Source organism: Kogia breviceps, chromosome 16, assembly GCF_026419965.1.
Source record: "Kogia breviceps isolate mKogBre1 chromosome 16, mKogBre1 haplotype 1, whole genome shotgun sequence".
Classification (NCBI taxonomy): domain Eukaryota; kingdom Metazoa; phylum Chordata; class Mammalia; order Artiodactyla; family Physeteridae; genus Kogia; species Kogia breviceps.
This window is the reverse complement of record NC_081325.1, coordinates 13,888,864-13,915,514: the sequence shown is the minus strand read 5'-3', so window position 1 is coordinate 13,915,514 and position 26,651 is coordinate 13,888,864. Positions and strand designations below refer to the sequence as shown.

At 35.6% G+C, this 26,651-nt stretch overlaps 1 protein-coding gene across 33 annotated transcripts in view; it reads left to right on the top strand.

Moving 5' to 3' along the window:
- Positions 1–26,651, top strand: part of SUPT20H (SPT20 homolog, SAGA complex component) — a 39,385-nt gene that overhangs the window by 9,283 nt on the left and 3,451 nt on the right. For 7 of the 33 annotated variants that reach the window (XM_067016765.1, XM_067016775.1, XM_059042144.2 and 4 more), the window contains 18 exons: positions 223–349; positions 1,315–1,418; positions 4,024–4,140; positions 4,263–4,316; positions 6,515–6,654; positions 8,662–8,818; positions 8,918–8,974; positions 11,467–11,538; positions 12,667–12,824; positions 14,321–14,347; positions 14,904–14,936; positions 15,494–15,611; positions 16,170–16,272; positions 16,406–16,564; positions 18,522–18,591; positions 19,119–19,273; positions 21,565–21,620; positions 23,530–23,649. In XM_067016765.1, the coding sequence (XP_066872866.1) occupies positions 223–349; positions 1,315–1,418; positions 4,024–4,140; positions 4,263–4,316; positions 6,515–6,654; positions 8,662–8,818; positions 8,918–8,974; positions 11,467–11,538; positions 12,667–12,824; positions 14,321–14,347; positions 14,904–14,936; positions 15,494–15,611; positions 16,170–16,272; positions 16,406–16,564; positions 18,522–18,591; positions 19,119–19,273; positions 21,565–21,620; positions 23,530–23,649 (1,827 nt within the window). Of the gene's footprint in view, positions 1–219; positions 350–1,314; positions 1,419–4,023; positions 4,141–4,262; positions 4,317–6,514; positions 6,655–8,661; positions 8,819–8,917; positions 8,975–11,466; positions 11,539–12,666; positions 12,825–14,320; positions 14,348–14,903; positions 14,937–15,493; positions 15,612–16,169; positions 16,273–16,405; positions 16,565–18,284; positions 18,592–19,118; positions 19,274–21,564; positions 21,621–23,529; positions 23,650–26,651 lie in introns of all 33 variants that reach the window. The other 26 variants (XM_067016778.1, XM_067016768.1, XM_067016767.1 and 23 more) reach the window with 7 other exon arrangements.

Genomic DNA, 26,651 nt, shown 5'->3' with positions numbered 1-26,651 from the left:
ATACTCAGGTACATATTTCATATTTAAGTGTGTTTATTGTTTTATCACTAGTTTTTCTTTGTGATATTAATTCATTTGCCTAAAACATAGTAATAGATCAAAATGAAGTTTACACAGATGTGGAAGGAGTATCAAAGATTAACTCAGGTCTGATTTTGTTAAATGATTGCATTCTTTGTTATGCTGGATTATTTTCATGAGCTCTGCCTCTTTTTAAAGCAGAAATTAAGAAGAAATGTGAACTTGTTAGAGAAGCTTGTTATGCAGGAGACATTGTCATGTTTAGTGGTCAACCTGTACCCAGGAAATGAGGGATATTCTCTGATGCTCAGGGGAAAAAATGGATCAGGTAAGAACTTCCGGAGGGCAGCAGCCACGAAAATCCCTCTGCTAGGTGGGATGTGCTGTCTTTTAGAAGTAGCTTCTTAACCTGCTAAATGATCTGTCCTTCAGATCAGTGAGGACTTTGATTCCAAATTGTTCTCTTTATGATGTTTTGTTAGAATATTAGAAGTTAACTCTAGGGTGATTAGCTTTCTGGAATTTGAGAAGTATTCTGACTGAGGTCTTTGAAGTTAAGTTATAAAAGACATAATTTTAAAATACTTGTCAAAATTTTCTTTCATTCTTTTGCTATTTATATATTTAAGCATCAGGTATTTTAAGGTATGTTTTTCTTCTGTGCTTTGAATATACTTTGAGTCTGAAGCTTTCAAAGTTAAGCAGATTCACTGCCTTTTGAATAGTTTCAACATTTTATTCCTATTAATGTGAATATGAAAATAGAGTTTTAAAATATAAATACTCTTAGATTTCATTAAAGAGGCATTTAAACTTTGATACAGTGATGATACTATGAGTTCTACAAGGAACTTACCTAGTTAAGAATTTTTTCTTGTGTTGATTGTTAATTGTATAACACCAAGAGAATTTTGGTCTATAAGTAGTCATTTTTCAGAAGTGATACCAAATTATCCCTCTGACTTCCAGATTAGATTAAGCAATCTTCAAGGAACTTTGTAGTTAACAGATGTTGGAATTTTATCATATTCTGATTACTGCTGGCTGTGATTTGTACTGATTGTTGTGCCAGATGTTTTTCCATAGTATGTTAGGTGTTTTCTCCTTTCTGCTCTGAAACTGTATACAGTTCAATACATAAGTTGATTTATTTTTAAGACTTAAATAAAGAAGGACTTTAGGAGAGCTTTTGGCTTTATTCTCTTTATTTTTTATCAGAAGTTACTTAAATTATTACCTTGGCTTTTTGGTGAGGCTGGTCACTTTCTGAAACTTTTATGTTTTAAAATTAAGATTCTGAGACCATTCGACTGCCTTATGAAGAAGGGGAATTACTTGAATACTTGGATGCAGAAGAATTACCTCCTATTTTGGTTGATCTCCTAGAAAAATCTCAGGTACAAAATTTTTCTCTTTAAAATGTCCTTAGAGGGCTTCCCTGGTGACGCAGTGGTTGAGAGTCTGCCTGCCGATGCAGGGGACACGGGTTCGTGCCCTGGTCCGGGAAGATCCCACATGCCGCGGAGAGGCTGGGCCTGTGAGCCATGGCTGCTGAGCCTGCACGTCCGGAGCCTGTGCTCCGCAACGGGAGAGGCCACGACGGTGAGAGGCCTGCGTACCACACACACACAAAAAAAATGTCCTTAGATTTGCTAGATATATGTTGTTTTGTGATGAAGGGTATTTAGTTGTATTCTTACTAGTGCATGGAACATGAAATGAAACATTGTATATAGCTATATGAAAATTGGTTTATTGTGGGATATTTATCCTTTAGGCTCTACTGAAATGTTTAGTTTTAGTTGAGTCTTCTAAAATTGCTATAACAACTAACTCATCCACTGGAAATCTCCCTGTAGCTACAATCAAGAAATTATGGGAGAAACGGCTTACTTTCTTGGCTTTCCAGCCATACTATGGTAGTTTACTGAGGAAAAAGACGCCATCAGATGGGAACTCCCGTTTCCTCCCAGCATCCCTACATCTCTGTCCACACTTTCTGCCTGCCTTCCTGTTAAAATGGATGAAATAATCTGTTCCTAAGGCATCTTCTCCACTTTATGTTCTGGATCCTTCTCCTGGTCTTGCAACTTTAACCTTCCTCTCTTCTATTATCTATTTTCCTCTCTCTAGTAGATAAAATATATAAGCATATTGTACCATCTCTCAACTTCTAAGAAAATCCTTTCCTGTTCTCACCTTAATTGGTCTCTTAGCAAAGTTCAGTGTAAATAACTACTTCCTCCTTGAAACACCCTTCTTTTGGCTTCTGAGACATCACCTTCCTGGTTTTTCTCTTCCCCCTATCTTTCAGTCTTTTTTGCTGTCATCTCTGTTCCCCCATAAATAAGTTCAGGGTTCAGTCCTAGGGATTCTGTTCTTTAGTAACACCCTCTCCCTGGATCTCAAACAGCTTAATGGGTTTTAAAAAATGACAGTTAATCCCTTGCTTATCTCTATCACAGTGACCATCCCACCAAGCTCCAAACATACATATTTACTGGGATATAGATTAGGTTCTTCAGACTTACCATGACAAAACAGAGCTTTTTATTTTTACCTCCCAAACCAGTTCTATTACCAGTCTTTCCAATCTGACAGATAACTATACTCTCACCTTTCACATTCAGTCCACCAGCAAAGGTCAGCTGTACCTTCAAAATATATGGTCATGACCTTCTATAGTTACCTTCCTGAACTTCCTGTTTTCATTCTAGAACGCTAGAAATCAATTTTCCATGGACAACCAGACTAAGCTTACAAAACAAAAACCGAAAACCAGGACACCACAGTTCCCTGTTTGAAGTTCTCCAGTGTCCTCTCAGTGTACAAAACCCCTGCCTTTCTGTTTGTCTTCACCTCCCGGTGCTCATCCCCACTCACTACACTCCAGCCATCCGTGACTTCTTTCCGTATTAACACACACCAAACGTATACCTGTCTTATTCATCTGCTCTTCTGTCTGCTTTTCTGCTCATCTGTCCCAGGTGTCTGGCCCTGTATTGTGATTCAGTTCTCAACTGAAAATTACTCCCTCAGAGAGTTCTATCTGAGCACACAGTCTAAATTAAGCCCTTCCCTATTTTATTTCCTCTGTAGCATTCACTGTCTCAAGTTACCTTGTTTATTTGTTTACATGTTTATTGCCTGTCTTACCACACTGAGAGCAAGTATCTCACCACTTTATCTATGAAGCTTCTTGGGTAGTGCGTGACACACAGTTCACATTGTAGTGGCTCAGTAAATGTTGGTTAAAAAGCATGAGCATAATAATGACTGACAACATGGAGGTCACAGTACGCACTAAAAGTTCTGAATGGTGAAAACACACAATACCGTAAGTGACTGTGGCAAGTGATAACTAGCAAGACTTGAGTGACAGAGATTCTTACCTTTGGACTTAGAAAAAGGACAAAAAACAGTATCTTTCACAGAGATTATTATTTGAATTAATGTTAGCTTTCCTCCTGTTATTAGTAAAGCCTATCTTCTGGAAATTTTAGCAGAGCAAATATAGCAGTTGTATCTATAAGCTGAAACCCTGGCATGGTTATTGACAATTTATAATAATGACAGGGTTAGCAGAGTACAACAGTGAGCCAGTGAGTGTCAAGAAGAAAAGCAGGGACTGCCGTCCTGGGCATCCAGTGGTTGAGAATCCATACTCCCAGTGCAGGGGACGCGGTTCGATCTCTGGTCAGGGAACTAATAAACGGCGATACCAGTGATCTGTAACATTAACAGTATACAAATGCCAGATGTCATTCTATTGCTAGCAAACAGTTAAACAGTGTTAAACTGCATTTTGAGTCCTGATGAACATGAACAGTTGCTTTTAAAGGGTTTGTATGGTGGTAAATCCACAAGGAATTCCATTTAAGAGTATGTGAGTGGTCAGAAACATTTACATAAGAATGTAAAGAACCTGAAACATTCAATGTAAACCCACTTATTTAGGCTTTTGAAAAGTGACATCTACTTATATATTTTCACTCAAAACAGGTTAATATTTTTCACTGTGGATGTGTCATAGCAGAAATACGTGACTACAGGCAGTCCAGTAACATGAAATCTCCTGGTTACCAAAGTAGGCACATTCTCTTACGTCCAACAATGCAGGTAAGGAATGTTTAATTAAGAAGCGTTATTTCAGATTTTATTTGGAGTTTTACTTATTAAATGTCTTCATATGTTTGTATGCCTATACATTAATGTGTTTTTTTAACTTTTATTTCTTCTAGACTTTAATCTGTGATGTACATTCAATAACAAGTGATAACCATAAATGGACCCAGGTTAGTTCTGTTTTTTAATCCCAAACAGTAATATATAGGATGAAACAATATTTATTAAGTTAAGCAAAAGATATTTTCTGCTCATAATTCTATTTATGAGTAAAGTTTGGGATTGCTTTATGAGCTTTACAGGTTAAGGGTCTCTACAAAGATGCAGTAATCCTTCAAGGAACTAAAACAGTTCAGTCCCAGTTGCTTTTAGGGCATAGTATAATAGAGTGAGGCTGACCTCACCCAATGTGAAACATAGTTTTGTATCCCCTCTCAAACAGAATGTTTTGTTGTGGATACAAATAGATGCTGATTTTCAGTCATCTAGGATTCTAAAGCAGACCTAGCTCATCTTTATGCCATCCGTACTGGTTGTAGCCCTAGGGGACGGGACCTCTCTTACCCGGAGAATAGCCAGTTAGTCCTCCAGTGCTGGCTCAGTATCTGTGAGGTGCCCACTCACAAGAGTGTTCACTTATTTCTCTGTTACTACAAAGAGGTATAGTTAAACTAAAGAAAATATCAATAATGAGAATTATTCTAGCTGTGAAATATGATTATAAAATAAGATTCAGTTCACCAGTAACTATCAAGTGTTGTGTTGTAGTTTGGGCTGTAATCTTTTTGTTTACAAGAAGGTTAAAAGCTATTCAAAGACTATTCAAAAACAAACTCACTGGTCATCATTGGAGGTTCTTAGGGCATTGATTTCTTACTCTGAAGATTGGTAAATAATGGCAGAGGCCTTTTCAAGGAAAATTCCTTAGAAGAATTTCAGCTAACAAGTATAAAAGAAATGATAGACTTTTTAAAATGTCATCAACTTGGAAGTCTTAATGAATTAATGAATCTAGATGGCTGTATTTCTTAAATGTGAAAAACCTATAGTCTGACTAAACCGTCTGGTGTAAAAGTGGGACAGTCAATCCTTGTGTGCCTCCTTGTGTGGCAGACGAGAAAGTATACAGTAGTACTGTTGAAGAGCTCTTGTTTTAAAAATAGAACCTTAATGTAAATCAAGCCTCTACATCTAACCAACAGTTTAAAAGTAATTTATGGAGTAAGAGAAACCATTAAATGACATGGATGAGGAAGCAACCAGCCAGACCCAGTTAAATGATACCCTGAGGAAGCAGTTGCTCAAATCCCAACAAATGAGTTGCATGAGAAAAGAAAAAAAGATGGGGGAAGAGGTGATCGTTACAGAATTTTTTTTTTTTAATGTTTGAGATAAAAACCGAATATAATGCGTAGGCCTTGTTTGAGTTCAAATTCAAACAGACCAACTAAGAATACACTTGAGATAATGGGAATTTATCTAGACTGGATATTAGAGGTCCTTAGCAGTTAGCAGTGTGTCCTAAAGGATTTTTCAGGTGAAATAATACAACATCGAAAATGTATTTAAAATTACTCCAGGAAAACAAAGAAAAATTTTAAAAAGTTAGAGGGGTGGTTAAATAAAATTGGGTATTGGTACGTGGGTGTCATTATATTTCTGTTTTGTGTATTTTTGAAAATTTCCATAATAAGTTTAATAGACCTAGTGAAAGAAGCAGTGTTTCTTTTTTGAAAAAATTTTTATACAGCAGTAATTAATTGATTCATTTGACTTTCAAAAAATTTAGTTAATAGCCATTGAAATATTTCAGAGTTTAAGCAAAAAAAAAAAAAATACGATGCAGTAAAAGTAAGTTAAATGATACTGGTGAAAAGCCTGTATAAACTTTGGAATTGGTGTATATAGTTTATACAATATTAGTGGAGTCATTTTTATTCTTGTAATGAAGTAAGTTGAGTATAGAATGGGACTGTTATCTCAGTTAGTGAAAGACCTGTCATCTATCTTGGTCCTGAAAGCTTTGTGGGGACAGAGGATTGTATCTGTTTTCTTCACGATTTATCCCCCCCTCCCCCCGCCATCTAGAACAGTGTCTTACACATTGTAGGTGCTTAGTAAATATTTGTTGGGCTAATGGATAGGCATTCTTATAATTTGACCACTTTGTACCAATTACTGAATTTCCATTAGTAGTTTCATTATGCTGTCAAGTTTCTAAAGTTTACACACTTATGTTGGAGCTTGAAATACTGTATTTTACTGTACTCCTTAGCAGAAGTATTCCAAGGAATATCTCTAGATTAAGTGATATGTATGATTTGAAAATCTTAAATCTGGTATTGATATATGCTCTTACATATTTCAGGAAGACAAACTTTTGCTTGAAAGCCAACTGATTCTAGCTACAGCTGAACCACTGTGTCTTGATCCTTCTATAGCTGTAACCTGCACTGCAAACAGGCTGCTCTATAACAAGCAAAAGATGAACACGCGCCCAATGAAACGGTAATTACCTTTGTGGAAGGATAAATCAAAAGAGAGCTAGAGCAGTAGCTCTAAATTTTGCCATTTATGGTATCTTTTCCCTTTAAAGAATAAATGTTCTCTGATTTTTTTTTTTTTTTTTTAATATTTGTTTATTTATTTGGTTGTGCTGGGTCTTAGTTGCGGCTCGCTGGCTCGTTAGTTGTGGCTCACCAGTTGCCTAATTCCAACACGCGGGCTCCTTAGTTGTGGCATGCGAACTCTTGGTTGCAGCATGCATGTGGGATCTAGTTTCCTGACCAGGGATCAAACCCGGGCCCCCTGCATTGGGAATGTAGAGTCTTAACCACTGTGCCACCAGGGAAGTCCCTGATTTTTTAAAATTGGATTTTTACTTGTCTTGTGTAAGAATTAGGATTTTTTAAATATGTACTCTGCTTTATATTGAAGTGATGCATTTTCTGCATTCTTTTGAAGAACAAACTACCTATAAATTCAGAGTTTGTTCACCAAAAAGATAGAAATTCTGAGAAGAGACAGGTATGAGCAGAAAGAACAATTTACTACTTCCTAATACCAGTTTAATTTTTGTTAATAGTACCTTTAAAGATACAATTTATAATTTCTTTTAGAGATCTGGGAAAATGATCACAGTTTGAGAAGTCAGTTTCTAACTAAACGCCTTTTTATAACATGGTAATTTGTCTTAGAATGTTTTAGCTATCTCTTTTAGTTAATGACGTAAAAGAATGCATATTAATTCAGACTGCAGTTAAGAATGCATAATTTGGTCTGCAGTTATAGTAGGCTCATCATTAAGTTATCTTTGCATAATTGTTTGAGTTGCCCACTTTGGATCTTCTTCAAGATTGAAGGGGCTGAAATAACCTATGCATTTTCTAAATTCCCTGCTTTACTTTGGAAATTATATATTCTGGGGAAAAGGTGCAACTTTGGAAATAGTGAAATAAGTCCATATAGTATCCATTAGCAGTCCTGTAAAGTCTCCTAGTATCTCTGTTCACATCTCTCCACACCCACTGCCAGTGCCTTAAGCCAAGCCACCATCATCTTCATCTTAACTTCTGCAATAAATTCCTTCTTAACTGTCTTCCTGCTTCATCTTCGCTCACTTCTGGTCTGTTCACCATGTAAGCAAACCACAGTAATGTTTTGAAATCCTCAAAGCCGACCATGCCACCACTTGCTGAAATTCCTCTAAAACCATCCCATTGTACTTCACATTCAGTCTAAACGCATTATCATTCATCTGCAAGGCCCCTGCCTTGCTCTTTGACCTCATCTCCCGTTGTGTGGACCCTGATGCTCTAGTCCTACCTACAGTTTTCTGTTTTAAAAATAAGCCAGGGGCTTCCCTGGTGGCGCAGTAGTTGAGAGACCGCCTGCCGATGCAGGGGACACGGGTTCGTGCCCCGGTCCGGGAGTATCCCATGTGCCGCGGAGCGGCTGGGCTCGTGAGCCTTGGCTGCTGAGCCTGCGCGTCCGGAGCCTCTGCTCCGCAGCTGGAGAGGCCACAGCAGTGAGAGGCCCGCGTACTGCAAAAAAAAAAAAGCCAACTTTGTTCCTGCCTCAGCACCTTTTAAAATTCTCTCTCTCTGCTTCAACTGTTCCTTCCCTGATCTTTCCACAGCTTGTTCCTTCTTGTCATGTCTCAGCTCACGCATCATTTCTTCAGAGTCCTTCCCTTCCCTAATGTTGCCCTCTCTATCATGTATTTACCACAGTACCCTGTTTTTTCTCCTACTGCTTATTGTTATCTGGAATGATCTGACCTGTTTACATGTATATGTATGTCTTCACTTCTGGACTATCAGCTCCGTGGTAGCAGGAATTTTGTTAGTCTTGTCCATTTTTATTTCACCAGTGCCTAGAACATTCCTTGGCAAGTGACAGTGTTCTACGGATATTTGTGATTTATTTACACATTTAACAGCTACTAATTTAAACCATGTTTATTTTGAGTTTCTTGTATTAGCTTTGTGTAGTTCTAATCTCTTAATATTTCAGGTGTTTCAAGAGGTATTCCAGGTCCTCTCTGAATCGGCAGCAGGATCTGTCTCATTGTCCACCTCCTCCTCAGCTAAAATTACTTGATTTCTTACAAAAAAGAAAGGAAAGAAAAGCAGGTCAGCATTATGACCTCAAAATTTCTAAAGCAGGAAACGTAAGTATATATTTTTAAATGAAGCTTATTATTATGCCAAATGCCTTGCCTTATTTTCAGTGTTCAGTGTATTTATTTGTACTGTCTTTAATTTTTTAGTGTGTGGATATGTGGAAACGGAGTCCCTGTAATTTGGCCATACCTTCTGAAGTGGATGTAAGTCAGTGCATGAATTGCACATCCTTTCATGTAAGGTTCCTAAGTTTGACTAATAGTAGCTTAAACTTTGGGAAAACAAAGACTCTTACTACTTCTTTTTTTATTTTATTTATTTATTTTATTGAATGAAAGATTCTTTAACTTCTGTAGTGCTTTACAGTTTTCAAAAGTTTCACACGTGATTTTATATAATCCCATAATAACCCTTTTTTTCCCCATTACCCCTATATTGCCCCTCCCCCCTTCCTTTTCCCCACTGGCAACCACTAGTTCATTCTCTCTATTTGCGCTAAGACTCTTCTTAAGTCAGCTGCTCATTTTCAGAAGCTATTCTATTTTCACATTAACTTGTCTAAAAATGTAACTCCTTAATATAGGTCTGTGTTTAGAGCAGGAATAATAACCAGAGTATTTCAAATGTGTAAAAAGATGGTATATATTACATAATATGCATAAAATGACTGATTTTTTTTATAATATTTCATCATAATTTCCTTATAATGCTTCTTTTCTCACTGGCTAAATATAAAAATTAATAATATTGCAGCAGTAGCCAAGCTTAGGAACCTTGGGTGGTATTCTTTGCTGGCCCATGAAACACATGAACTATAAATGAGCAGAGACAGGAAAGAGATCTTTTGATGGGAGGTCCCATATTTCTTTTGTTTCCCCATTTCTATTTTTATTATTCACTCAATTCTTTAGAATTGGTCAGTTATTTTAACAGATGTTTGCTCTGTGCATCCTTCCCAGGCTAGCACATGTATAATTCTTACTACCTTTGATTTTTAAAAATTGTCAAAAGCATCAGAAGTACACTGTATATACAGCTCAAGAGAGTAAGCCACATTATCTTTCAGTAACTTATGCACCCCTCAAGGAACATGGCCTGAGAAGAGATGTTTAGTGTAAATACCAAAGTGTGGGATTTAGCTTGGGAGGGCAGTCTGCATATCTAAAGCAGGGCTTCCGAAACCTTACATTAAGAATCACATGGGTTGCTTGTTAAAATGCAGGTTCCAGTTCAACAAGTCTGGGCTAGGGCCTGAGATCCTGCAATACTGAAAAGCTCCTGAGTTGGTGGCACTGGAGTCCACAGACCACGCCTTGAGTAGCAAAGCCCTAATAAAAAGTTTCTCAGGCTGACTTGATCAGTTGAAGCATCTAGGATACCAGTTAAACATACACACTTGAACCCTCATTTCAGACCTGCTTACTGAATTAGGTCTCCAGGGAAGGGATATGGGAATCTGAATTTTCACCAGATGCCCAAGTGAATCTGTTACTCTTAGAATCATGGTTACCAGGAAGGTGAGAACTTTTGGTTCACACAGACTGGTAGGAGATACATGGAATATATGGTTCAAGTCTGACTAGAAAATGGAAAAGATTTACAAAAATTTTTACCAATTCTAATGTAACTTCCCTAGTCTCTTCCTAGTTTTGTCCACCCTTTTACATGACAATTCCTGTTCCATTAAAGACCCAGCCAAAGGAAATGATCCAGATCCTGGTCCTAATCACCTCTCTGACATCCCAGTTTTCCTAAAAGTCAAATGTGATCTCACCTTACGGAGCATAAAGAAGAGGCACTGTCCAAAACAGCAGCTATGTTTGTTACATTTATTTAATGGCAAAAGAGATTCTAATTTTGTTTTATTTGTAAAACCAGTTGGTCTAACTGAATATATATCAGGAGAATTTTAAACTACTTAAGCATAAGTAGTTGGAGTTATTAGCAATTCAAGAATTCTTGTGCTAAAAAGTATAGTAACCGAAAGTGGGGTCTGGCTGCCCACCACTTAAAAGCCAGTAAAGAGGCCAGGTTGGTGGAAAGGAAAGTTTGCTTTATTTTGGACACCAGCAGCTGTGGGGGAGAGCAGACGCCTGTCCAAAGGCCGACTACCCCTCCTGACAATCAGGGAGCAAGAGCTTCTATACATGGAGGGAGGGGGCTCCATGCAGAAACAGCACAGTCGTCTTGAAATTGGTCATCAGTGGTCTGACCAGCATCATCTCGATTGTTTTAGGGACAGTTAATCTTCACTTCTAGGGTCAGTTTGTTCCCATTTCTCTGAGGCCAGTTCTCGGAATCGTGGCAGCTTATGTCATGGCTACAGCCTGGTCGTTGACTTCTTCCACCTGGTGGGGTTACAGTATCTACAAGACAGCTCACAGGATAGGGCTCAGAGTATTATCTATAGCCCTTGAGGAGGAACTAAAGGGCCTTGACTTTGCTCCACGACTAAACTATTATTATTCGGTCTCCTTGACTGTTTTCCTTTGTTTCTGCATTTTCTTACTTCTCTGATTAAACTTATTCTTTGGCTAAAGTTTTTCCACAGACAAAAGCAGGGGGGCGGGGCGGGGGTTGAGTTGGGGAAGGGTCCTGCCCCATTTCAATGTATTGTATTAAGTTACTTAGATTTTTCTATTTGGTCATAATACTGATTTCATTATATCTGATGTCTCTTGATTTGATTGCTTAGGTGGAAAAATATGCCAAAGTGGAAAAATCTATCAAATCTGATGACTCACAACCAACAGTCTGGCCAGCCCATGTAAGTAACCATTGCAGTCTCCATTTCTAATGATGCTGTTTCTAATCTGGGATCTTAATTTATTAGACATATAAAGTACAGTAGCCTTTATTTTGGGATCTTCTTTTGTTTGTTTTTTTTAAGAACTTTCTGGGAGTTCAGTGAATTTAAAAAAGGAACAACGATTTAGTTTTGTTTTTCATAAAATATGGTTTCCATTCTAAGGACAATTTTAATGCATAACTGCGTTTTTACTTTTGTTTTGGTCCCCTATTGGTAGTTCTGATTTGTTTTCTGTTTCAAATTAATAATTAGTAAGTTATTCTAAGGATATCTTTAAAGAGAAATGTTTTGTGTATGTTTCTCTAATTGCAAGGACTTCTTGAAGGCATATTTAATTATGTGGCATAATTAATAGGCATAATTAATTATGTGAATCTAGGAGTGAAATGAGAGTTGTTTTTTTTTTTTAAATTTCTTTTTGGCTGTGTCGGGTCTTAGTTGGCGACACGCGGGATCTTCGTTGTGGCATGCAGGATCTTTCGTTGCAGCACACAGGCTTCTCTCTAGTTGCGGCATGCGGGTTTTCTCGCTCTAGTTGTGGTGCGTGGGTTCTGTAGTTAGAGCACGTGGGCTCTGTAGTTTGCAGCATGCGGGCTCAGCAGTTGTGGCGCACGGGCTTAGTTGCCCCGTGACATGTAGGATCTTAGTTCCCCAACCAGGGATCAAACCTGCATTCCCTGCATTGGAAGGAGAATTCTTTACCACAGGACCACCAGGGAAGTCCCATGAGAGATACTTGGTATGTGCAATAGCAAAAAGACTAATGACAAATACAAACAGGTTTCTTTTGAAAATTTTATCCTATTTGTATTCATATGTTCAGTATATGAAATTCTGACATTTCACTAGGGCTTCGTTAACTAAATATCCCATTGAAACTCTTGTTCCCAAAGTACCATGTTGAAAAAAGAATCCTGGGCTTCTTTCCCTTAGACTTTTTTCTCTTAAATAGTTCTAAGGACTATGTTCCATGTGTCTTTTTATTGCAGGATGTAAGTTAGTGTGTCATTTACTCCTGATGTGTGTTAATTCTGACTATGTATTTACTGGAGAAGGTACTTATTTGGGATGCTCGGTCTTTTTCAGGATGTAAAAGATGACTATATATTTGAATGTGAAGCTGGTAATCCATATCAGAAAACAAAGCTGACCATTTTGCAGTCACTTGGTGATCCACTTTACTATGGTAAAATACAGCCATGTAAAGAAGATGAAGAGAGTGACAGTCAGACGTCTCCATCCCAGTGAGTTCTGTTAAATACAGGCAGTTGACAAAATAAGCCATCAGAATGTATTTAGCAGCTACTGATGAACTATTAGTGAATCAGAGTTTCCCTATTTTGTTAGTTAAATACTCCAGTTAGATTTGGCAGCAGACCAAAGTAAACTTAAATTGTAGTTACCATGCTGTCCAAGAGTTCTTTAAAATAATAATTTCTTTAAAAAACAACAAAATACCTGTGCTGTAAATTATTCTTATATTTGCTTTGAAAGATATGCCCGTGATATCCCTCTTGGTATATTTATGTGTTGCCCCTTATGACTTTAACCTCTCTGTGAGCATGAAGTGCTTCTGGGCAATAATTTGTTTACATGGGAAACAAGTTTACTGAAAATTAAATGTAAAGGCTGTTAAAAATGCTTGATATTTCAGCACTGCCTGTAAGGACACAGACTCAGTGCTTAATGTAGTTACTGGCTCTAGAAATACATATATAGTTGTCCCTTGGTATCCACAGGGGATTGGTTCCAGGACCCCCTTGGATACCAAAATCTGCAGATGCTCAAGTCTCTTATATCAAAATGGTGTAGTATTTGCAACCTCTGTACATCTCTCCTATGTACTTTATCTGGGTTACTTACAATACCTAATACAGTGTAAATGCTATGTAAATAAGTAATAAATACAATTTAAATGTTACTTAAATAGTTGACAGCCTGTGGCAAATTCAGGTTTTGCTTTTTGGGACTTTTCTGGAATATTTTCCCCCCAAGTATTTTCAATCCGTGGTGGTTGAATCTGGGGATGCAGAATCCGCAGATATCGAGGGCCAACTGAAGTTGATATTCCTAAACTTACAGGCTACATGTGTTTACTACAAGGTACCAGTATTTAGTTTTATTTTCCTTGTTGGTTTTATTATTTGTTCTGCTTTTTAATCAAGTCGATGCTGTTTTGAAAAGGAAAAATAAAGAGAACCTCAGCAGAAAAAAAGCAGGGGCCAGCTCTATGTTAAATCCTTACAAAATACTAATTGAAATTATGGCAGAAAAATGGATTTTAAAGAGTAACCTCACCAATACCTAAGTAAAAGTGAATGGGAGGAAACAGCAGTCAGGGAATCAATCCTCAGCTAATTTTTTTCACATTAGCAGTTTTTATTTTTGTATGCTAAGTAGAAAAATCAGATATTTCGATTAGCTGTATTTTGTAGTCTTCCCTTTAAAGATACACATTGGTCATTTAAAATAGTTATTAACTTTTCTCAAACACAAGGGCATATGTTCTCTCATTAAAAAAAAAAGATTGTTCAAAACGCCAACTGATTAGATTTGTTTGACAAGAGGAGAATTGAAATTTTGGCCTTTTACATCAGGACGTTGCTGCAGAAATGCTGCATGGTTTATTACCTTCTAGTCCTCCCATATTCATAAATTACTTGATTTAATAGTTATGAAGTCAAAGTTTGAGCTGCATTAACCAAGTTTTTTCTTTTTTTTTTTACATTTTATATTTCAGCTTCTCCACAGATGATCATTCAAATTGGTAATTAAAAAATAAACAAACTCACTATTTTAATATGTTAAGAAATCATATAAATGTCAAACTCTTTTAAGACTTGATAAAGACTTTTTATTTAAATTGGCAATAAACCATCTTCCTTGTCTAAAATATATTCTAAGGGCCTGCTATATAGACATTAATAATGTCTTCCAAAATCAAAGGTTAAAGTGAGAGGAAGGCCAAAGGCCTTGTACACGGTAGTTCAGTGAATATTGCTATAGGACAGACACTTGTAAGGGTGTATAGCACTTGGTAACTTTCAGCCCAGATTTTTTTTGAAACACAGGTTTTCTGCCAAAGTAAATCTCCTTTAAATTAGCCAACTTATTCACAGAATTATTTTGTAATGCATGCAAAACTTGGTCATTGCTTCCTGTTTTTTAATGTATTTTAAAATTTTTGTTTTCATGATATCTTGGTAGATTTTAATTCAATTTATAAAATTACTGTCACTAAAATACGGAAGTCTTCAAAAGTAATTTCAGGGCTCCTTAAAACAAGTCTATCTAATACTTTTCTTTTTTTAAAAACAATTTAGGTTCATTATTGGATCAAAGACTGATGCTGAGAGGTAAAAATATTTGCATATTTATTTGTGATCTGCATGGATATGATTAACTTCACCCTTGTAGGGTAGAGACTACATTCGAAGTCAAAGGTTTGATTTTAATTATGCCTAGGTGTTACTAGGATTTTTAAATAGAATTAGGAAAATAACAATTAAAAGGATAATGTTTAAAATGTAGCTTTATTTTAAATAAGAGAACTTAGATATATCTACAGTAGCTAAGGAAAATGATTTCTAGGTAACAGTTTAATCAGGATATAAGTGAGAGTCAATGGTTAGTTCTTTTGGCTACTTATTGGTGAAATAATCCCCGTAATTTCTGTATTAGAGAGAAGATACTGCAAGTATCTTTAGATTGTTAATTAGCAAAATGTTTTCAGCATTAGCTTGTCATTGAAAATATTAGAAGAATATGCTTTTATCAAAGATAGATTGTTTAATTTTTGTGTTATTTTTGGTAAAACTTGTTCATTAACAGTTACTATTCATTTCCTATGTAGTAAATTTATGTTTAAAATAGAGCTAGCTAATCATTACCTGTTTTCCCCCTAATATTTCAGAGTAGTCAGTCAGTACCAGGAACTGGTCCAGAACGAAGCCAAATGTCCAGTGAAGATGTCGCATAGCTCCAGTGGCTCAGCGAGCTTGAGTCAGCCTTCTCCAGGGAAGGAAGCAGAAGTGTGTTTGCTTAGCTTTTTTTTGTGCTATTACTTTTTTCTGCCTAATTGTTGTCAAGGAATCTGAGAAATGTTAAGGACTGTTTTATGAGAGATAGGGGTATTGTTTAGTTTTGTTTTTACTTTATATTTCTTTTTATTATTTAACTTTTTATGATGGAAACTTTCAGATGTACACAGAGGTAGAGCAAAAAGTGTAATGAACATCTGTGTATACTGATCACCCACCTAGCGTCAACAGTTACTATTTTTCTGGAGACGATTTAAGGGTGAAGCTTTGCTGTTATCTTACTCTGCTCTTCTCCCTCAAACTTTCTCCCCACCATATTACTCAGAAATCTTTCCTTCATCCTGTGTATACTGTAAGGTATCTCATGGATCTCCTTTTGCGAAATTACATTTTTTTTGAAACACCTGTAATACCCAATCTATAACCATTAAAAGTACAATGCAGTTTTTTAAACCGTGTTTTCATCCAGGAGATATAGTAGTGTTACTAATTTATGAATTTCTGATTTGACCTTAATTTTAATGAGTATGCTTAATGTCACTGTCTTAGCAGCCTGAGACCCTGTCAGTTCAGTCTTCAGTACTGGGGAAGGGAGTAAAACATCGACCTCCACCCATCAAACTTCCCTCAAGCTCAGGAAATAGTTCCTCAGGTATTACATTCCTTAGTTTTTTATAATCTAGAGTAAAAAACAACAGATGATCATAATCCATTTACTCATATTTTGATTTACTCAGAATTTTACATTGTAAATCTAGGAAACAACTTCTATATTTTTCTTCTAGGTAACTATTTTACACCACAACAGGTTAGCAGCTTTCTTAAATCTCCAACTCCTCCTCCTGCTTCTAAGCCACCAAGTCTTTCTCGGAAGTCATCCATGGATCTCAATCAAGTTAGCATGCTTTCTCCAGCTGCCCTGTCACCTGCCAGTTCATCACAAAGTGAGTCATAACTTATATTCTTCATTAACTCTTTGTAAGCTTTTGCATTAGTGTTTCTGAAGATGGCTCTTTTTGACCAGTGAAATAGTGAAATCTGAATGTACTGTCTACCCAAAATGTATGAGTTTTGAGAAGCTTCATGCCAATCTTGTTGACTGTATGTATTACATGTTTATTGTAATTGTATTTGTTTTTCTGTATTTATGTATGCAACTCGTGTATACCTTTCTTATAGACTTGCAACCTACACATCTCCTGAAAAAAAATAATCTGGTAGTTAAATGTGGCAATAAGATTCCAAATTATTTTTTATTCCAGCGTACCCTTGGGCATTTTACATTTTATGTAAACTATGCAGCTGATATGGAAAAAAAGTCATAGGAGTTGTTGCTGCAGTCTTATCTTTGTAAATGTAAGAAGCCAACTAGTTCCAAGGTGGTGATACAATAAACTGAAAGCCGATTTTTCAGTAACACTCTTACACTCTTATAAATTGTTATCAGTTACTAAAATGTGGGATGATCATAAAGCATCTGAAGATATTAAAATGTAATTTTTACTACTGAATACTTTTTTTTTTAACATCAAGAAGAGTTATTCAAGAATTCTAGCATTAGTTTGGGAGAATTTCTTTAAATTAGTAAATATCTGAGATATTTAGGTACCAACTTGCAAAAAAGCATTCCAGTTTTTTAGATTTTTTAATAAATAACTAATGTGTGCTGAAAGTTTTAGTACACTGCACAGTGACAGGGTGGTCTTTGCATTAGATGTAAACATCTTCATCTTGATAGCTCAAAAGGTGTAATTTTTCTGCCTTCTTGTTTTGCACAAAGAAAAATTTATAAATTTCCTGAAAGTCTTATTCACACTTCTTATGTTGTGGGTATGGATTATGTTAATCTACTGCACACAGTTGTTACTTTAAGTAAGGGTTGAGTGACAGCTTCTGGACATTCACATTTCTTTCCTTTCTTTCTGCAGGACATGAAAGCTAAAAAAGAAAACACCTCAAGAGCTTTTGGTTTTATTTTTTTGGTTTTTGTTTTTTGTTTTTGTTTTTTTTTTAAAAAGTTGATAAACTGTGCATACTTCATTCACAACAGATTTTCTATACATTCTACATTTAAACAGAAGTACACAGTTACTGTTAAAGATGCAGTATTATCTCTCAAATATTTGCTTTATTGCTGTGTTTTGTAAAATTTGTTTGTCAGGATAAACTTGATGTGTTAGGAATTAAATATGTATATCTAGGTGCCAAATATGATTGTTAATCATATGTAATTTATTAAATATGTTCAGAGTTTATCTCAGACTGTTAACAGAAAATAAGCAGTATTTCTAAGTGAAGTCCTAAATTAGTGAAGTCGTAAATAACAAAAATTAATTTGAAGTCCTTTTAAACTTTATAGGCCAAAGGTAGCATGTAGGAAACTAACTTTTAAATGGGTATTGTGGTAGAATACAAACGTGTATTTTTACTGTTACTGTAATAGCATCTCTGATGGGATTTGTAGGTGATATACTGCATCCTTAATTGTAATTGAGTGTAGCAACACTCATGTATCATGTGTAGAAATTAACACTTGCAGTTAACTGCTTTTAAAAAAAAAACTGGAACAAATTGTCAGTGCTAAATAAGATTCCATTAACCTTATTTTAAAAAGGACTGGCCATTTATAACAAACTAGCAATTTTTATTTTTCTCAATGAGCAGGATCTGGAACTCCTAAGCCATCTACTCCTACACCAACCCCTTCATCGACCCCACACCCTCCTGATGCTCAGAGCTCAACTCCTATTACCCCTTCAGCTACCCCTACTCCCCAAGATTCAGGCTTCACCCCTCAGCCCACTTTGTTAACTCAGTTTGCTCAGCAGCAAAGGTCTCTGAGCCAGGCAATGCCTGTAACAACCATTCCTCTTTCCACCATGGTAACATCTATAACTACAGGAACCACGGCCACCCAAGTCATGGCAAACTCTGCTGGACTTAACTTCATCAATGTAGTGGGCTCTGTTTGGTAAGTTTGCATTGATGCCCTGATTTTTTTTTTTTTTAAGATACTGTAAGCAATCTAAAGAAATTCTTATTTGTGAAATTAAGAACAAATTGCATATTATTGAAATTGAAAGAAAATAGTTTCTATGTGTATAGAAGGTATCTCAACAAGTATGTTTTAATTTTAGGCGATCAATCTATTACATGCACTAAGATGATACTACTACACATTGATAGCGGCTTAGATTTTCCTGTTTATCCTCTGTTTTACCATCTTTTAATCCATTGATTAGGACATTACTCTTCCAAATTATATTTTAAATATATAGTACTTGATATATAGTACTTAATTGATAAATATACAGTACTTAATTTTAACCAACCTTGCTGTCACTTTCTAGCAAAAAAAATGAAACTAAGCCTCCAAATTGACATTTAAGACAGAAATATCTGTGTTTGTTTAGTGGTTTGTTTTTTAATCCAAGGAATTATGTGGCTGATTTTCCCTATTATAGTGCTAGTTTAATGCTTTGTCTTATTCTCCTGCAGTGGAGCTCAAGCTTTGATGAGTGGTTCAAACCCTATGCTGGGCTGTAACACTGGTGCCATAACTCCTGCAGGAATAAACTTGAGTGGCCTTCTACCCTCAGGAGGTCTGCTACCAAATGCATTGCCCAGTGCAATGCAGGCAGCTTCTCAAGCAGGTCAGAATATTAGAAATAATCTCTAATAAAATTAAAGTCCATGCTTATGTAAAAATGCCATTTTAATGATACTGTTTAAACATTTAACATCCTTATTTTATGAAGTATTATGTTGGAAATATTTCCTTTCAAAAGCTTTAAGAGTTCTGGTATTTGAATTAAAAACCCATCTAGCTATGAACTTCTCTGTGAGGAAACTTGGTAAGTCTGTAAGTGTCTGCAAATTTTATCTTTACCTTGCAAAGATTATTATAAAAGTAACTTTTATAATTGTCAGTGTAGTCCTGTTCCAGGTAAAAGAAATGTATTTTGAAAACATATGTGAGCAAGAAAAGCAGCACAGCATGGCATTTAAAAGCCTCAGTTCTGGAGCCAGACTGCCTGGTTTGAATCCTGCTTGTGCAGCTTACTCTTAACTGTGTAATCACTACAAAGTTACCTTTGTGCCTCACTTTCTTCATAAATGTGGATAATAATAATACTTTACCTCATAGTTGTGAGGATTGAATGAATAAATACAGATGAGGTACTTATTAAACGATGCCTGAGATGTGATAAACATTCAAAAATATTTGCTGTCATCATCATTAGTAGTAGTTTTCTTGCAGTAGTAGTAATAATTATAATTACATATACTGGAAAAGAGTTTTAACAACCTGTGCTTTTTTTAAAAATTTACTAATTATTTGGTTGCATCAGGTCTTAGTTGCAGCAGGTGGCCCCTTAGTTCTGGCATGCGAACTCCTAGTTGCGGCATGCGTGTGGGATCTAGTTCCCGGACCAGGGATTGAACCCAAGCGCGGAGTCTTAACCACTGCGCCACCAGGGAAGTCCTGATTTGTGCCATTTTTTAATGCTCTTTAAGAGAATGTATTATATCTCAGAACAGTTTGATTTCTTACTACTGAGAAAAAAATTAACAGGAAAAGTAAACTCAACACAGTAAGAAAAACTTATCTGAAACTTTCTATGAGTTGAGAGAAAGAGAACCCAAAGAATATAATTTAAACATGTTAATATATTGCTGTGATTTTCTAATTCTAGCTCATATTCTTATCTTAATATGTATAAATATGTTCTAGTGACAGAAGCCCTGGAAATGGAATCAGTGTTGAATTTAGGATTTTATATTTACATATAATTCTGCCGGTTACTTGTGGCTCCAAATGCTAACTGTGGGGTCTGAAAGCAGTCACTTAATTTTTCCCCCTTAGCCTCAGTTTCATCTGTTCCAAAATGGGAGTGAAAATTTCTAAATTCATTTGGTACTTATGAGAAATAAGTGATACAAAACTGCCTTTAGAAAGCTATAAAGCATTATTATATGGATGTCATTCACCTTTAAAGGGAGTTATGGCTTTTTTCTTTTTTCATGAGAATCCTGGAGGGAATATCAGTATTGTCACATTTTTATCTGATTATGCGTTTTCCATTTCTTATGCAAGACTGTCGTACTGTCATCTGTGCATTATTTGCCCTGTATCTTTTTTAATACAATTATCTGCTTAGAGGACTAAATACATTTTTAACTAGTGTTCAAATTGGTATATTTAGTGAGGAAAATATATACAATACATACTTTGAGACTGGGATCAGCAAACTATAACCCACATCTAAGCTAAGAATAGTTTTACATTTTTGAAAGTTTGTTTTTTTTAAAAAAAAGACAAGAGAAAGAGTATATGAGAGTCTCTGTGTGGCCCACAAAGCCTACTGGCAGAATTTGCCAACCCCTGCTTTATGATGTACTCCATGTTGTGTCACAGATTTTGGGGAATAAGTTCAGAATTAACAGAGCATCGTTTCCTGACTTTCATCTTGACCCTTATACATGAAATTCAGCAGCGTTCTTTAGCATTATTAATATTAGCATTTGTACTTTAAAAAATGGCACGGAGCACACTGCTTCTCAGAGATAGGGTTATTATCATATGCTGTTCAGCACTGAGGAATATAAATAGATGCCAGTCCCTGAACACAACAGTGGTAGTTTTATTATATTTATGGTGTTTGCATACTGCTGGATTACTTTTCCAGCCAACAGTCAAAATAGTTACAAAGAAGTTTCAGTTTCTGAAATACAGATTATAGTGTACATCTGGTGCTCACATCTTTGGTATTGATGAAAATTAGGGGGGGGTTGCTTATAAGAAATTTTTAAAGTATAGAAAATAAGCACATCTGTGCAGCAAGTACTTAAAGTATTATATTTTTATATACTAAAGTATAAAATACTTTCAAGTATAATAAAGTTTTAATTCCCTGTTTTAACCATGAGTTTTATTTAATAGGTGTTCCTTTTGGTTTAAAAAATACTTCAAGTCTCAGGCCCTTAAATCTACTCCAGGTAAACCTGAAACACTGCTTTTTATTAAAGTTTTTATAGTTTTTGTTTGTTTTTAACCATGTAAGTTTGTACATATCAGCATTTGAAGTTTTGAGGTTGTCCAGAATCTTCTAAGGGTGTGGTTACCTTTGCATGTTCAAGTAGATAAAGGGAAAGAATTGGTATCCTATGTACTGCACTTTCATCGGCTCTGGAACCACTGCCGAATCAAGAACTAGTTCCAGAGGGGAGAGTTGACAACTGCCAAGGAAAATAACTTGCCTACAATAGTAGCAGCAGGTATACTTAGAAATAATTTCTCTCTTAACAGACTTTTTATGTATGCATGTAGGTATTGCTGTTTGCTTATAGTACATTTTCTGTGTGAATAGAAATTTTTAAAATTAAGTATGTGTGTTCTTTTCCTGAGGAGAATATGACTTCGTGGCACAGTGCCAGGCATCTAGTAGTCAGTCAATAAATGTTTTGTTAGATTACAGTTTGTGTCTAGTAGTGAGGCTTTTCTTAACACATTTTATCAGTGTTAACATATAAAGAGAGATTGTAGGTAAAGAATTTAGTACATGTTGTGAACTTAAAATATTCTGAGTGTTATGCTAGGTCCTTTAAGGATGGAGTTCAGTATTAAGCTAGTAGGTTGGAAAATGGATGGGATTATCTACAGAGAATTTTTAGAAAAGGTAGACATAAATATAAAGATTTGGAGACAAAGAATGGCAGAGCTATGGATTGTTGGGAAATAACAATAACAAACAGATCAACCCAACCTGATATTCAGAAGTAATAAATCAGGAAATACATTTAGAACTAAATCTTAAAACTTAGGATTTCCTGTACACAATATGCAAACAGTGTCAGTAGTTACAGACTAATTGCAGAATAATCTAATTGTGATATGGACACATTGGTTTATTTAGCCAACTTTCCTGCATTTCGCTGTAGGAATTTCTACAAGGATCAGTCTCAGTGTTAAGAGGAGTGGGATTCCTTAATAGCACTGATAATAAGGATTAAGGGCAAAGCCACCTTATAAATTATATTTTGCAACACTTATTACTGTCTACCTAATTGAGGAAGGAACATTTGACCTGTGCTTTGTCCAGGTTTACCTAACAGTGAGCTGTGCTGGGTATAGAGCTTTTGACCCGAGACGCCTTTTTTGACTATATAGACCTAAGAGTTCTATATTTGATATTTGCTTGGACTTTCCCATGAAGTTTTAAGTTTTAAGTTTAAGTTTTAACTTAAACTCCTGTAGAATAAAATAGAAAACCCATTTGTTTCCTGATGCATTTGGAATGCATAGTTTTAGTTTTTAGTGTGGAGTTTTCTGGATGCTTCTTTTTTAAAAGTTTTTTTTTTTAATTAATTTAGATTCATAATGACAGAGCAAGTAATGTCTCCAAACTAAGTATGGACATCTAATGCATTTTCTTTTCAGCTTTGGAATTCCTAGCTATGTTATATAAAAATCCATGCATTTCTGGTTTAGGGCAAAGCTAGACCGAATTTAGGGAGATGAGTTTTCTTAATAAATATCTCTGATTATCACTAGCTTCTTGTTTATACTTCCAAATGCATTTAATGCTGTTTTGTGTTGATGTATAAAAGGAGTTAAATCAAAGCAGTATGTATATTTGGATAGCTAACTATTAACTTGAAGCAGAAAGACTTACATTGGCGATTACTAACATTTGAGAGCCAAAGTAACAGCACTTAAAAATTGTGTTTAAAGCGATTGTTCTTTTTTCTTAAGGGCAGGAGTCTTGTTTTGTTTCCATTTTTGTTCACCTGTTTCCTCAGTCCCTGGAAGAATGCCTGACACATAGTGAATGCTCCAGAAATGTTTGTAGAATAAAGAAATTTAATCTGAAATCGGCTAATTAATTCTTGCTTAAATACTTAATAGCTTCCAGGTGGCTCGCTCATCTTTAACACACTGCAACAGCAGCAGCAGCAGCTTTCTCAGTTTACACCACAGCAACCTCAGCAACCCACAACTTCTAGTCCTCAACAGCCAGGGGAGCAGGTATGTCCTTTCTACCTTCCATATGCTTTGTATCATAGAATTATAACCTTTTTTTGGTATATGCCAAGCATATTTCAAGTGTTTTTATTTAGATTGTTTGAACCAACTTTTCATGTGCAGTTTTTCTTCATTAACAATATCAGCTATCAGTTATTGGGTGCCTATTTCTAATTCTCACAACAGCCATACTTGAATAGATGATGTCACTTCCATCTTGCATAGTCTGAAATAGATTCAGGTGACTAGCTTGCTCACAACCATACATCGAGTGGCAGAGCAGGGATTCAAGTCCAGGTCTTTCTGCCTCTATAGGCCATGTATTTTCTACCCCATCATCATCCTTCTTTTGATAGTATTTTGTCTCTATTAGAATAGAGATGTTCTTTTTATCTTGAAGCATAGAACAGAGCGAAGATAGACAAAAACAAATACTTTGTATATTGCCAAACAAAATGAAATTGAACAAGAACTACAGTAAATTAAAGTAGTAGAAGGAACTTCAGGTTTTTCTGAACCTTTGCTGCACTTCAGAAACTAAAAATTACTGATTTCTGGGTCCCACCCTCATCGTTTCTCTTAGTTCATAATTAAATATATGTGATGTTCACTATCAGTCCTTCCACCAAAGATTCCCCAGTCAAATCTTGATTGGATAATGCTCATCCTCTATTAGATTTCTCAGGAAGGGCACATTTAAAACTATTTTTCTTTATTAACACACAAATTAAAAACGGCTGGATATAAAATTCTTGATTTGCACTTTCTTTACAAAATTGTAAAATACTGTAACATAAAATTTACCATCTTAACCATTTCTAAATATGCAGTTTAGTAGCATTAAGTATATTCATATTGTTGTGCAGCCAATCTCCAGAACTTTTTCATCTTGGAAAAATGAAACTCTATACCCATTAAACAACTCCTTATTTCCCCCTCCTTCTAGCCAACTTTCTGTTTCTGTGAGTTTGACTACTCCAGGCACCTCATATAAGTGAAATTATAAAGTATTTGTCTATTTGTGACTGACCTGTTTAATTTAGCATAAATTACCCAAAGGTTCATCCATGTTGTAGCATGTGTCAGAAATTCCTTTTTAAGGCTGAGTAGTATTTCATTGTATTTGTATATCACATTTTGTTTATCCATTTATCCATCGATGGACATTTGGATTGCTTCCATCTTTTGATGGAAGTCTGAGTTATTTTATTTTATTTTTTTTTTAATGAATTGTGCTTTAGGTATTAAGTCTGAGAACTCCTCACCTAGCCCTAGGCCCAAAAGTCATTTTTTTATAGTTTCCATTTAAATCTATGATCCATTTTCAGTTGATTTTTATAAAAGGTGTGTGACTTTGGTCCAGGTTCATTTTATGGGGGGATATGGATGTCGATTTGCTCCAGCACCATTTGTTAGAAAAGCCATCCTCCTCAACTGAATTACTTTTGCACCTTTGTCAAAGGTCAGTTGACAGTGTTTGTGTGGCTCTGTTTCTGTATTCTCTACTCTGTTTCACCCATCTATGTATTAATATCTGTCACTCTGTTAGTACCATACTGTTGTGATCACTGTAGACTATGTATATATATCCACACACACACACACACACACGTATATATATACATACATATACATATATATAGTAAGTCTTAAGATCAGACACAGTGATTCCTCCCATGTTATCCTTCTTTTTCAAAATTCTTCAGCTGTTCTAGATCCTTTGCCTTTCCTTATGAATTTTAGAATCATCTGTATCTTCAGAAGACTTTGCTGGGATTTTTAAAGGAATTGAGTTAAACCTAAAGGTCATTTTGGGAAAGGCTTACAGTGTTTACTATGTGAGTTTTCTAGTCCATGAACACAGTATGTCTCTATCTAGGCTAAAATCAGCTAGTTTTTCAGCATACAAAACCTATATGTTTCATAGATTTACACCTAAGTTTCTTTCCTTCTTTCTTTCTCTTTCTTTCCCTTCCTTCCTTTTTTTCCCCCATTCTTGGGAAATTGTTCATGGTATTGTTTTTAATTTCGTTTTCTACATGTTCATTGCTAGCATACAGAATTGGTTTTTGTATGCTGATCTTGTGTTCTGCAAGGTCAGTATGACCTCACTTATTCTAGAAGTTTTTTTGTAGATTCATTAGGGTGTTTTTTCCTAGATAGTCAATCCCATTTGCAAATAAGCGCAGATATTTTTTTAAAATCTATGTCTTTTTGTTCCCTTTTCTTGAATGTGCTCACTAGACATTCTAGTACTATGTTGTAAACAGTGTTGTAAGCTTTAAAAACTTGTTCTGATAAAGCTTTATAGAAGCAATACTGAAAAAACAAACAGCCCTATCAAAAAATGGGCAGGCCTAAATAGATGAAAAGGGAGTCCTCTTGCACTGCTGGTGGAAATGTAAATTGGTGCAGCCACTATGGAGAACAGTATGGAGGTTCCCTTAAAAACTAAAACCCAAGCTGCCATATGATCCAGCACTCCCATTCCTGGGTATATATACAGAAAAGATGAAAACTCTTAATTTGAAAAGATACATGCCACCCCCATGTTCATAGCAACACTTTTTAATAGCCAAGACAGAAACAACCCAAGTGCCATCAACAGATGATTGGCTTAAGAAGATGTGGTATATATATACAGTGGAATATTAGCCATAGAAAGAATGAAATATTGCCATTTATAGCAATGTGGATGGATCTAGAGAATATCAAACTAAGCGAACTAAGACAGAGCAAGACTAATGTTATATATCACTTATATGTTGAATCTAAAAAATAGTACAAATGAATCTATATACCAAACAGAAACAGACCCACAGACACAGACATAGAAAACAAACGTATGATTACCATGTTGCAGGGGCGCTTAAATTAGGAGTAAGGGATTAACAGATACAGACTATTATACAGAAAATCGATAAGCAACAAGGATTTAACATATAGCACAGGGAACTTACCTTCAATATCTTATAATAACCTATAAGGGAAAATATTTGAAAAAT